The sequence below is a fragment of the Notolabrus celidotus genome, chromosome 2, assembly GCF_009762535.1.
Source record: "Notolabrus celidotus isolate fNotCel1 chromosome 2, fNotCel1.pri, whole genome shotgun sequence".
Classification (NCBI taxonomy): domain Eukaryota; kingdom Metazoa; phylum Chordata; class Actinopteri; order Labriformes; family Labridae; genus Notolabrus; species Notolabrus celidotus.
The window spans coordinates 14,904,450-14,917,995 of NC_048273.1; the positions used below are offsets into that span (position 1 = coordinate 14,904,450).

Below are 13,546 nucleotides of genomic sequence, written 5' to 3' on the forward strand. Positions count from 1 at the left end.
GCAAAATAACAAGACATTGTCTACAACTTTATCCAGGTTTGGAGTAAATTACTACTTGGTGGAATCCGTCCACATGTTATGTTTTGTCAGTATCAGGCTGCATGTCATAGAAGTCTCCAAACTCCTTTAACTGGTTTCACATGATTTCTTGAAAGCAGATGTAAATGCAATTTTATTTGCAGCTATAAGAAAAAAAAACCTTAGGCATACTAACTAAACTACTAACTAACTATCATATCTTTTAACCTGTACTGTTTGGGTTAATTTGACCCGTTTTGACATTTGACAGCAGCAAAAACACCATTAATATCATTGTTTTAATCTAAATTGGATGACTTTTCTTAAAGTGTCCCAAAATACACAGAAATGAAAATACTGTCTCATTTCATACTTTTTAAAATAATAAATTTTATGCATCTCTATTGAAATGGACTTAATATCCTCCATTGTGGGTCAAATTAAAAAAAAAGGTATATTTAGGAAATTTTGTAACACTGAAACTGTACATGCCTGGAGCAGGGAGAAGGACCTTGACCTTAAACCGGGAACAGAACAACAAAAGACACAATGGGAACCAATAAATGGATCAACACATTTAATGGGTAAGAATTGATTAAGTCTTAAAAGGTACAGTACATACTTAGACAGTACAAACATACATTTCCCTTTGAGTATTGCATATAAAAGGTGCATTTAACTAATTACACTCATAACATGGTCTGAGTCTTGTTTGCAAGTTTTATGTTCCCTTGTAACATCGGTTTTAGTTTCAGAAACTTCTTAATGAGAGCGAGATTGTATTTCTGCCCTCTCTTTTTGTGTTTTTCTGCCTCTGATAGTCATTTAAAGTACAGTGATTTTCAAAGTAGAAAAACAATTTTTCATCTCCTCATCGTCAGAGGTGATATGTAACAAACCGTGAAGGAAGCATCACCTTTTACTCTCTTTTTTGTAGTAGTTTACAGTGATAACATGGTCTATATATTTCATGCCTCAGGTCTAACATGGCAAGGCTTGGAGTGCTCACGTTTATAAAAAGCGATTCAATAGTGTTCTTAAACACTACAGGATCATAATTTAATACTAATAATCTGTGTAAAATTCTAATACTTTTTTACTTTTACATATCAGCCTGGCATTGAAAGGTTTAGCTGTAACATCAGAACGAAAGTTGAAACTAAATGATTCACACACTAAAATATTACATAAAATGTTGGACTTTAACCCTAACACAGGGTCAAATAGTGACTCGTAAAATATATGTTGAGACAAAAGTTTCATAGAAATATTCAAAAGTATCAAATCAAGAAAACATACACCTGAGAGATCAGTTCAAGGTTATCCGAAAGTTAAAAGGTATAAAATTGGTTTGAAATCTCAAGATTACTTAGAGATGATTTCCCATCACATGTTGCATTAAGACTGAAGCTTCAGGGAACAGGCTGTGAAACTTCTGTGCGATGGACCGACCGTGTTCAGGAGGACATGGCATCACAGGAAGACGAGGAGGCCCCAGGGACAAGCCGGACAACTCGCTCATCAGCTGCTTGTTCACTCCCAGATCAAAACCTGACAACAACAATTCAACATATTCACATGGGGGACATTTTCACCTGACATTGCTTGAGTGGGGCAGCTCAAATTCGGCTACTATGTCATACTGCTATACTCTGGTTACAAGTCTTAAACACGGGGAATAGTACATTTTGTTAGCATGTCACTGCTTGTCAATTTATCAGCAGGTGAATAAAAAAAGATGGAGAATTGCTGGAGGGACATGTGCTCATATTTCAAGTAAAAAACACATTTCATTACCAGTTAGCTACAGTCAGAGCTACCGCTTGCCAACAGCTAAGAGTAGCACTAATGCGGACACTATCTTCCATTAGGCAACTGCTAGCTAGGAAGTGGCTGAATGCTCACACATTTGAAATGGGCTGTACAACCAGAAAGAAAGGAGTAAACTCCAAGTTAATAGTATAAGCAAGGAAGAAGTACAATGCTGGCATCAGCTGTTGCATAATGATAGTGAATAAGCTGTTTTCTAAACATAGCTAATGGCTTATAAAACATGTTGTTTTCCTTCGATGTATGGTCACATGTCTCTTCAGAATGTACTGAATCCAATGTCTTTATGCGGCTAATGAATGAGGATGTGAAATGATAACCATTATCAGATGTCTGCAGTTTGAAGGAACTTACAACTTATAACACAGTAGCACCTCATAATACCAGCATTTTAAGTCTCCTCCTATAAGCATGAGGAGGAAAGTGGCTGCTGTGTGATAATGGTCAGTAAAAAGTGCCAAAAGTAGAGAAAAGCTGCCATGGAGCAATTGCATGATGTAAATATCAATGACTGTATTCCACTACGGACAGTACACCTCCTATCTCTGCAAAAAAAGTTAAGCTAATCACCACATTGATAGGCATTGGCAAATTGCACTGGTGATGCATTTTTTTTAGCAAAGACATGCACAGAAGTGATCTGGCTGGTGGAGCTGTGGGTTTGACATCACACCACTTTTGCCAAAGCACACATTCATCCTGTACAGCAAATATCTCAGAGATAATAACAGACCACAACAGAACAGTCTGACTGTGTTAGTGTTTGTTACGTTTTCTCTCCTTCCTTCTCCACTTTGCTATCCCGGTAAAGAACGCTGCAGGGGCCTGCATTTGTCAACTGACTATCGATCACAATGTCACATCCGGAAAAAAAAATGTACAAATTTAAATATATATTTAAAAATATATACTGTATATATGTATACACACACATACAAACACATATACATATACTGATGTGTCTTTTAATTTTCTAGTTTATCTATTCAATGGCAAACATACATATTTTGGTAGGAATTATTAAAACTCAGGGATTACTCACCAAGTGTCTTGGCATATTGGATAAGATCCTGCATCTTGAACTGGTTGTGAAAATCAGAAAAAGATGTTAGTCATCAAATTTGACAGAAAATTTCAAATTTGGAAAAGACCAAGTGACAATAAACAGCACCTGTATCCTTCTGGCTTCTTCTAAGTTGTTATTTTCAAATGCAGCTATAAGCTTGTTCATTTGACTTCCCATGTAGTTGTAGGTGCTGTGATAAAAAAGAAGAATGTCATTAACTGTTAAGCACACAGTTAAAAAAGAGACAGAAGATCCCATACTGACCTGCCAACTGCCCCCTGAGCTCCCATAGCCAAACCTGAGAGCAGTTGCTGGAGAAAAAATTTGTTCAATTATTTTTTTTAATGGTGGGGGTTGGAAACTCAAAACACCATTTTGAAATTAAGCATAAATCTGCTGGACCAAAGATGACAGAGAGAGAAAACACCGACCTCATCCACTCCAAAGAGGAATGTCCAGTGAGGCGGACTGTGGCTGAAACACAGGCCAAACTCCATCAGGTCAGCTGAACTGAACTTTACACCACTAAAGGAGGGAATGAGACTCCCAATATCCTCCAACACATCTGGCACTGACACTGATGAAAACAAATACACCAACTTGCATAAGTTTATGTCATCGGTGATTAGACATACTGAAGAACTTTCTTATTCTCAATCAATTCAAAATATGGCACTAACCATTTACACCGGTGATAGAAGGAATGTGATAGTAATAGAAGGGCAGAGTTGGGGCAGCTGAAGCCACCTCCTGGAGGAACTTCCTCAATGCATCTGAGGCAGGATGAGATGGGGGGGGGGGGGACTTACATCATGAAACTTGAAAACCAAGCTTGACAAATACAGCATTATGGAACATACAGTATGAGTGAGAAGTGAATGTGTGATTCACTTTTACAGTGTGTGAAATGTTACAAAGTTTCCAATCAATATTTCAAACTTTGACCATCACATACCTGCACTGTTGGGCTTCAAGAAGAAGGGAGCTATGGCTGCAATCGCATCAGCCTCAATCTCTACTGCATGGCGCGCCTGCAGAGAAAATTAATGTTGGGAGAAGGACAGTGAAAAATAACACAACTGAAAACCATGTCACATTATATGAGGTTTTCAATCTACACTAAAGTCTAAACAAGACTTTTTGTTTTTTGCAGGACCTAATACTTCTGTAGCTTGGCCACAACCAGTTTCTTCCGCTCTTGTCTGGTTACCTGGCTTATTAGTTTGGAATGTTCTCTTCTCATACCTGATTGCCGTTTCCTTCAAACTGAGGGTCTGAAGCTTTGCCTCAGCCCAAAAGTGGGTCATGATAATACATTCATACAGAACAGAACACATTTTTATAACAACAGTCATTTTTATAAAATAGATTTTTGAGGTAAATCTGAGTTTCCTTTTTCTCTCCAACTCCCCTGTTAATATTCATGTTAATAATATTAAGCATTGATGTAGCTTAACTACGATTAGTGGCGGCCATTGGGAGTTAAAATATTTATAATTGGTCATCTGGCCTAAAGTCACAGCTACAGTCATTGATCCTGCTCATCTTGGACTTTAGACAACCGAGATTTAACACACTTTCAAGCAGGTAGAGCTGTGGTAACAGATGAAAACCCCTGCAGCACGAGCTGCAGCGGCTGTTTGATGAGCGTGGCTCTGCTCTGAAGTGTTAGAGGGTAACACAGAGAGGAGGGGGGTCTGATCAACGTTGTTGTCTGTCACATATCACTCTGCTATGCTATTATGTTTACCTGGCACTTCACTTCTTTCACAGCTGTACATAGTTGGCCTAGTTAGCGATGTAGAACTGGGTGATTTGTTTTTATTAAGTCTCTCCCATCAGTGATCACACCAAACATGCGTGCCTACTGTTGTCATGCAAATTGTGTTTCACTCAGCCAGTTCTGTATGACTCAGAGAACAGAAACACTAACAGCCAATTAATGTACCACCCAAACAGTTAAAAAGAAGAAAGTGGTGTGTGCCTGCAGCTGCTGTGAAAAAAAAGCTGAACTATTAACTGCTTGTCTGACACACACCCCACTGCAGAAGAGACAGACATTGTAATATAACATAAACAAAATAATCAGTCCTATTCATGATGGTCTCGTTAGATTTTGTAACTCATGTTAAGGCATCAGTATTAACTCCAGTCCATTTTTTTTTCTAGCTATAAAAACCTTCACAGAGGCTTCATCACAGAGGTTTTTATGTTATCTTTACATAACTGCAATTTCAGTGTGTGATGACAAATACAAAAACATATCCTACTTGTTATGTGTTGAACTAGATTATTTTCCATTGCACTGAAGACAATAGGAATGTGGTGGCACGTGGTTCAAGGCATTGTTTCATGTCTGAGAACATATTATAAACACAACAAAGAACAACTACATAAAAACAGTTACAGCCCAGGAGGAGTTAAATGGTTCTGAAACAGACTGAGTGTAATACTGATGCCTTTTGCCTGTGAGTTACAAAAGCAGAGCCAACCATCAGCAAAAAGATTCATTACTTCTACAAAGGACTCTTTAATGCTTGTAAATGCTGCCACAGAGAAAGTGTCAAATGAAGTAAATTGCAAAATCGACACAAACTTAAGGTTCCACTCCTTAAAAAGAATGCAGGAGCAGGTTTCCAAGGTAATACTTCACAATAAGACATGAAGGAAGTGACTCACCAGTTCTTGGGAATCTCTAAAACTCAGGCAGCCAACATGCACGATCACATAATCCATTCTGTAGTGACATGCACACAAATACATTTTACAATCAGTCAGCATTTTTGTCTCTTGCATTGCACTCAACATATTGAAAACCTCTAGGTAAAAAAATGCTGCAACATGACTCACTTGCCCTTTGCTTTCTTACACCATTCTTCAGCCAGCATCTTCCTCTCTGCAACTGTGAGGGACATGCCCTCTCCAGCGGTGCCATTGACTGTAAGCAAGTTAAATCTTGTCTTATTTTCAGATAATGTATCCACATTACAAGCAAGACCAAAATGCATTACAAGACAGTGTATCATACAACATGTACAAAAATACAACATGCCAATACAATGGGCTATTAGGGCTTACACAGACATTGAGGGGGAAATGAAAGAGAACACAAAAGCATTGCGACACATAAATCCTCTGTTGCTTAATAAAAGCACAGGGGTTGGCAGATAAAAATTATAAGTAAACTAGCACAAAGTTTGATTAAGCACAAACTTCAATGATTCATTTGGTTTTAGAGAAGTTAAAATAAAGAACTCATCACTTTTTAACATTGAGGAAACACTGGCTAGCCTTGATCAATATAGAGATAAGAGAAAACTTTACATCTTATCCAAATGTGTTCCTGTTTGAAGGACAGTTGTGCAAGTGTGACAAAGAAAAACAAGATAGGCTTTAGACAAAACAACTAAAAAAGCAACAACCATGAAGTTTGGATAAAAGTGTAAAGTTCGGAGCAATGTTCAAAGCTTGATCCGAAAATGTAATTTGCCTTTTCGGATCAAGCTATGTATTCCATATTAGTATAATTGAAAGAATTTATACATAATCAGTACTGTACAAGGCCATACATTTCATTATAAGTTAAAGCTCCTGTGAGCAGTTTTTAGCTAGTTATTAAACAAGCTGATATCAACACCGATGTCTCTTTGTGACCTAAAAAAGCAAACAAAAGCATCACCAAAGTAACTGAAATTAGTTTAAGTGGTAGTAGTTTATGAGACAAGTTATTATGAATAGTAATCATAAGTTGCAGGTCTTGTTTTACCAAATAAGCTTCATTGACAATTTTAATCTCTTCTGGAACCGGCACACTTTTTAGAGGTCAGACGGCATCCACCACTCCACACTTGGTACCCGCACATTAGCAGCAAACATGCAACACGCCGTTCACACATCAACACCTGCATGACTGTTCACTTTTCTCTCACACGCCCCTCCCCCTCCCTCTACTCCACCACCTCCAAGCACTGTTCCCCATGCGGGCTCCCCCTACCAGCCCCTTGCGTCATTACTCCCATGTACATCATCTGTTCACCCCATTCCCGTCATCACGACAGAGAGGTTTTCCATCCGGTCACGCATCACTCCCGAACTACATCACAAAAACAAACATCACGTGAACCTGGCAAATCTCCGTCCACTTACCCGATCCGTGCAGCCACTCACCACCACCCGTCAACTGAAACTGGCCCTTTTCAACACTCGCTCCCTCAATAATAAAAGCCTCATTCTGAACGACTTCACTACAGACAATAACCTGGATTTCCTCTGCATCACCGAAAAATGGCAAAACCCCCTGGAATACATCATACTCAACCAAACCACCCCCACCGGATACACATACATAGACAAACCCCGCCCACAAGGGCGGGGGGGCGGCATTGCTGTCATCCACCGGAAAAACATCAAAACAACCACCATCTCCATCCCTGCTGTCCCATCATTTGAACATCTCATCTTCAAGCTCTCCGGTCCAACTCCTCTAGTCACAGCCATCATTTACCACCCCCCCAAGCCACATCCTTCCTTCCTCTCTGACTTCTCGGATCTTCTCACTCAACTCTGCGCCATCTCTCCATCTGTTCTCCTCCTGGGAGACTTCAACCTTCACATCGACAACCCAAACTGCAAATCTGCCTCAGAATTTCTAGATCTACTGCAATGCCACATCTTCATACAACACATCAACTTCCCCACACACAGCCGTGGTCACATTCTGGACTTGGTCTGCTCCACCAACATCAACCTGCAACAGCTATCCAGTCACAATCTTCACATCTCCGACCACCTAGCTATCACAATGGACATCAACATTCCCATCCCCACCCCAAAACACAAACGGACAATAACCTTCAGAAACCTCAAATCCATCAGTCCCACAGTTCTCTCAGACTCTCTCACCCACATACTGTCCGACTCCCCTCCCCCACTGTCTGACAACCCCCTTGCCCTGGTCAGTTTCTACAATGATACACTCTCCTCCAGTCTGAACAAATTCGCGCCCACCAAAACCAAATCCGTCTCCTTCAATACCTCTGCCCCCTGGTTCACCCCTGAACTCCACGTCATGAAATCCCGCAAACGCCAACTGGAACGACTCAGCAACCACCCGACAATATCTCCTCATCATTCACTGCTGAAAAATGTCAGTCTTTCCTCCTCTTCTTCCAAACAAAAATCAATACTATCTACAGTAACCTCAACACCTCCAGCACCCCCCCCCACCTCCCCGCCTGTCTCGCCTCCCTCCACCACTAAGCCCCTATCTAAGTTCTTCCCAGTGTCCCCAGCAGAACTACAAATCCTCATGACCGGAATGAAAACCTCCACCTGCACTCTGGACCCCATGCCATCAAAATTCATCAAGGACTGCCTCCCTGCCATCTCACCTCTGATCACTACCATCATCAACTCCTCCCTCAGCTCCGGTTCTGTCCCTCAACCCCTCAAACTGGTTGCTGTTACCCCCATAATCAAAAAACCCGGACTCAACCCAGACAACCCAAGTAACTTCCGCCCCATCTCCAACCTCCCTTTTCTGTCGAAAATACTGGAACGTGCCGTTGCCTCTCAAATTAAAACCCACCTCTCTTCCAATAATCTGTTCGAACCATTTCAATCCGGCTTCAGACCCAAACACAGCACCGAAACAGCCCTCCTCAAAGTCACCAACGACCTCCTCCTCTCTTCAGATTCCGGACACCTCAGCATTCTCATCCTCCTCGACCTCACCGCAGCCTTTGACACCATCAACCACACCATCCTCCTATCCCGTCTACAAACAACTCTACACATTACCGGCACTGCACTCTCCTGGATCAGATCATACCTCACCGACAGACACCAATTCATCAATATCAACAACTGCACCTCACCCACAGCTCCCCTGTCCCAAGGCATCCCCCAGGGTTCTGTGCTTGGTCCCCTCCTCTTTACTCTCTACATCCTCCCAATCGGTCAAATCATCCGTCGTCACGGTCTCCACTTCCACTGCTACGCTGACGACATCCAACTTTACATCTCCACCAATTCCATAACTGCTCCAACCCTCTCCACCCTGACCAACTGCCTGACTGAGATTAAATCCTGGATGCAAAAAAACTACCTCCAACTCAACTGTGAAAAATCTGAACTCATAATCATCGGCCCCAAATCCCTCACCACAACCACCAACAACTTCAACCTCCATGTTGTGTTTGTTAGTTGCTTCTGTTTAACAAACTAGACGTGGTGACTTCTTGCTCAAAGGTTCTCTTTATTAAACATTAAAGAGTATCTTAACTTCAGACATCTCTGGTGCTCCTCATCATGACATTCTCTGTACCCCGGAGCCCAGGGCTTGTTCCATGCTCCCCCTCTCTAGCGCTAGGCTTTCTGGGTAATGTAGTTTAATAACAATAACAACACACTCCCCATCGACGATGCTTCCCTCACTCCGTCCCCACATGTTCACAACCTCGGTATCATTTTGGACTACCATCTCACTCTGGAACAGCACATCAAGCACATCACCAAAACCGCCTTCTTCCACCTTAAAAATATCGCCCGTCTCCGTCCATCTCTCTCCTTTTCCACCGCTGAAACCCTGATCCACGCCTTTATCACTTCCAGACTCGACTACTGTAACAGCATCTTCTATGGCCTTCCTTCAAAACAACTCAACAAACTACAATACATCCAGAACTCTGCCGCCCGCCTGCTCACCCACACCCGCTCCCGTGACCATATCACCCCTGTCCTCCAAAACCTCCACTGGCTCCCCATCAAACAGCGCATACATTTCAAAATCCTCCTTCTCACCCACAAAGCCCTCCATAACCAGGCCCCCTCTTACCTCAACGACCTGCTCCATCACCACACCCCCTCCCGTAACCTCCGATCCTCCAACGCCCACCTCCTCTCCCTGCCACCTGACACCAAGCACCGAACCTGGGGGGACAGAGCTTTCTCTGTCGCCGCCCCCACCCTCTGGAACGCCTTACCACTTAACATTCGAAACTGCCCCAACCTGTCCACCTTCAAATCACTCACAAAACCCACCTGTTTAGAATTGCTTTTAACGTATGATTGCTTTTAAATGTATTTTCTTCATGTTTTTATTATTCTGTTGTTTTATATGATGTTTTTATCCTTTGTGCAGCGTCTTTGACTTTTTAGAAAAGCGCTTTATAAATACAATTTATTATTATTATTATTATTATTATTATTATTATTATTATTATTATTATTATTATTATTGTTTTAAGCCCATGTCATTGAGTCACTTTCAAGGGTTACTACAGTCCTGATGTAAAACGAAACGGCATCACTTTGGATTTAGGTCACAGTAATGGGTGCCAACAAAGCAATTACTAAGAACAAAACAATAAAATCAGCTCTGTTAATTTCTTTAAGTGAAAGGTTTTGCATCTAACTTTCTTGTCGGGGTACAGAAATATGTTTCTGGGAGTACCTTTAATTGAGGTTATGGGGACATATTGTTTTTCAAAACATCTTTTTATATTTTTCTAAACAGAGGAAAAAATGCACAAGTCCAATTAAGAAATGAATCAATCATACATTATGAAGCCATTTTTCAGCTCTGTGGAGTTGAGTTGTAATATATTCAAAAAAAGTTTTAAAAGTGGAGAAATCAAACATCATTAACAACATGAAGAACATACTGCTTTAATTATGGCTGCAAATCAAGACGATGTAACATCTGGGTTTGATTCCGATTGGAACACAGAACATGACATAAATCAAAGGGAGGGTTCCCCAGGAAAACTTACCAAATATTTGTTTCACACCTTGCTTCTGTGTCAAGTAGTCAACGTAAGGTCCAATCAGTGACAGGTTGATTTCACTGTTTTGAGAAAATGTGAAAGTTATAGGCTTAGGCCTACATGCTTGTAACACTTAGGCAACCAAAAATGCCAGAGAAGTTATTCCAACGGTTTACATGAGTCAGTGATTTCGCAGATTTCAGATATACCAACACCAATGCTTTCTTTTTCTAATTTTCATCTTCTCACAGAGAAACAGAATGTGCATATGTCACAGAGCACCACATATAGTGCACACAAAATGGAAAAAACAGACAGATGAAGGAAGTGGCGACAAAAGAGCGCTTACCCATCTGTAGTTAATGGCGTGAAGGTAGCTGCAGCAAGTCCTTTTGGCTTTTTATCGTTAACAGCAGCCATGGTTGACATAAGTTTGCTCCCTAGCATTAGAGAAGATGCATATTAGATGGAAAGAAATAACGGAGAACGGGGCGGAAAACGATAAGAAGTAGGTCACGAGATGCAGTAGTAAGTCTTATGTATCCTTTTTGTTTAAAAACAAGTTTATAGACCTAATTTCACGATGCATGATGCACCGACTGCATTAGGTAACCTTTAAAATAAAGAAATGCATCGATTTTTCAGTGAGAGGACATAAAAACATACCCTTAAATTATGATGCTGGAATAGGTTCTTAAGTTCCACCTCTTCAGTCAGCGCGACGTTTTTATAATGTGCACCGACATCAGTGATCCATGGGGAACTTACTTCCTCAGACAGACACTGGTTGAGGAATCGTTCATGTAATGTCATGTGACACCACCTTGGTATCAACTGATGCAGCAAAGCTCCATGGGATATGTAGTCAATTAAGGAAAAAAACAGCATCTAAAAGGAAATAAACACAATTTACACTAACTTTATAAATGTATAACAAGAAGCTTACATGTAAGTACGTCAACTGTGTTATAATGCTGAGGTCATATTTGGAGGATGGGATTTGATTATTCTTTGATTTAAAAAATGAATGCTGCGTTCAAAGCGTATTGTTAAAATAACAACTGCAATTTTCTGCAACCCCAAAGTAAGTGTTAAACAAGGACAAGAGAGGCCCTCGTGGAAGGCGACACAGTGTATCGTTGATTGTACCCAAATTATGAAATGTATATCATTTTGAGAGGGGGGGGGGCATCTACTAAAACAGGCTACACATAACACAACTACTGTATTTGTAATTTCCGGTTTCCAAGTCAGCTGTTGGGTTACTATAGGTCTGGAGTCTGTTATTATTTGACAGCATCACAGGTTCTTCATCAAAACTAAGTTTTGTTGTTTATTTAATATATATTTGTGAAAGTGAGGAGAGTTAAATGTACCAAATTCCTATTTGTATATGAAGACAACACAAGTGGGGATGGTAGGGATTGTGTACTGTCGTTTCCCTCAGTAAAGACTTTCAGGCGTCGGCGTCACCTGCTGTACAACCCCTTTGAAGTAATGACAGGACTAGTTATTCATATGTGCAGGTTATATACTGTATTTTCAATATAGAGCTAGCTTATCTAGATAAGTCAGCCCTCCCGACAAAGTAGAGGGGATTTTTCAGACAGAAAACGAGGTAAAAATAAGACGTTCTGAGATGAATTGATAATTAAAGGGTATTAAAATAATCCTTCCCAATTAAAAACCAGACCCAACAGACTAAAAAACACTCCTCTTTTTAGCTGTTTACACTGCTCAATAATGGATGCAGACCCATTTTTAAACCTTAGTTTGTATTTCTGTAACTACAAACGTTTCATTTCTTTTAAAAAAACTGAGTTTTAATGAAGTTTCGTAACTAATTTTACTTTCTTTCTTTCTTTCTTTCTTTCTTTCTTTCTTTCTTTCTTTCTTTCTTTCTTTCTTTCTTTCTTTCATGATCTTAGATTTTGAAATATTTTATCTTAAATTTCATATTTTAAATTGGGTATTTTCTGACAGGGTATGGCGTTATGGATTTAACCTGATATTGGATCTACAACTAAATGTTGGACATACGGGCACCCTGCAGGGGTGTCAAGAGGTCGGAGCCAGTTTCAGGCTGCGACTCGACACAGAAAAGTATTAATGTGTGAGTCTTAATCCTTGGGAAGAAGTTCTGAGATGAATCGAATAATTAAAGGTTAATTTCTGTGAAGACAAGATCAGTTGGGATTTTGTGTCCAGCGGGACAGTAAGACTCAGCAAGTTACGGACTTCAGAGCAGTGAAGGGGGCTGATTATTTATAATAATCCCTCATAATTTAAATAAATAATAAGACCCAACACTATTTTTTTTAAACAATATGTTTATTGAGTTTTTTTTAAACATTTCCAAAGACACAATCACAATTAAAGAAATTCTAAGGAAAAAAATGATAACAATTATATATACATACACATGCACATATATACACATATATAACCCCCCCCAAAAAAACCAAAACCTTAATTACAAAATGTTACAACATTATTATGGTCTGTATTAATTAAAGATAACCAAAGGGAGTACACTGCCATAGATTATTTCTTTATCACAAATATTCTGTCCGAAAACAGTTTCAGCAAAAACGACCAATATTACAGACATTGCCAACCCTTTCCCAGCCTAGTTCAAGACCCAACACTATTTACTATGTACGTTAAGCTACAAGTACACACAAAGAGAGTAGATCAAACATAACTGCCTGCATGTAAAATGTAAATGTTCGAAGTGTTTGCTGTATTTTTTGTTGACTGTTCCTGTCCTGTTTTTTGTTTTTTCACTCTATAAAGCACTTTGAATTGCTCTTTGTATGAATGGTGCTTTATAAATAAACTTGCCTTGCCTTTAGAGGTTCGCGGA

General features: G+C 40.0%; 1 protein-coding gene across 1 annotated transcript; it reads right to left on the reverse strand.

The window, feature by feature from the left end:
• Window positions 1-580: 580 nt before the first annotated feature.
• On the reverse strand, window positions 581-11,498 carry npl (N-acetylneuraminate pyruvate lyase (dihydrodipicolinate synthase)). The gene is made up of 12 exons (XM_034675484.1): window positions 11,347-11,498; window positions 11,030-11,120; window positions 10,687-10,760; window positions 5,765-5,852; window positions 5,594-5,651; window positions 3,870-3,945; window positions 3,595-3,687; window positions 3,346-3,491; window positions 3,179-3,225; window positions 3,020-3,104; window positions 2,891-2,930; window positions 581-1,569 (listed from the first exon to the last, which is right to left on the reverse strand). The coding sequence occupies exons 2-12, from the start codon at window positions 11,107-11,109 to the stop codon at window positions 1,388-1,390; spliced, it is 969 nt and encodes a 322-aa protein (XP_034531375.1). The 5' UTR covers window positions 11,110-11,120; window positions 11,347-11,498; the 3' UTR covers window positions 581-1,387.
• Between the last annotated feature and the right edge of the window lie 2,048 nt (window positions 11,499-13,546).

Excerpts from the sequence above, each read along its gene's own strand:
- npl (XM_034675484.1), bottom strand. The coding sequence starts at position 11,109 with ATGTCAACCATGGCTGCTGTTAACGATAAAAAGCCAAAAGGACTTGCT. Across the intron at positions 5,652-5,764 it reads TGTAAGAAAGCAAAGGGCAA|AATGGATTATGTGATCGTGC; the intron begins GTGAGTCATGTT and ends ATGTCACTACAG. Across the intron at positions 3,105-3,178 it reads GCTCAGGGGGCAGTTGGCAG|CACCTACAACTACATGGGAA; the intron begins GTCAGTATGGGA and ends TTTTTATCACAG.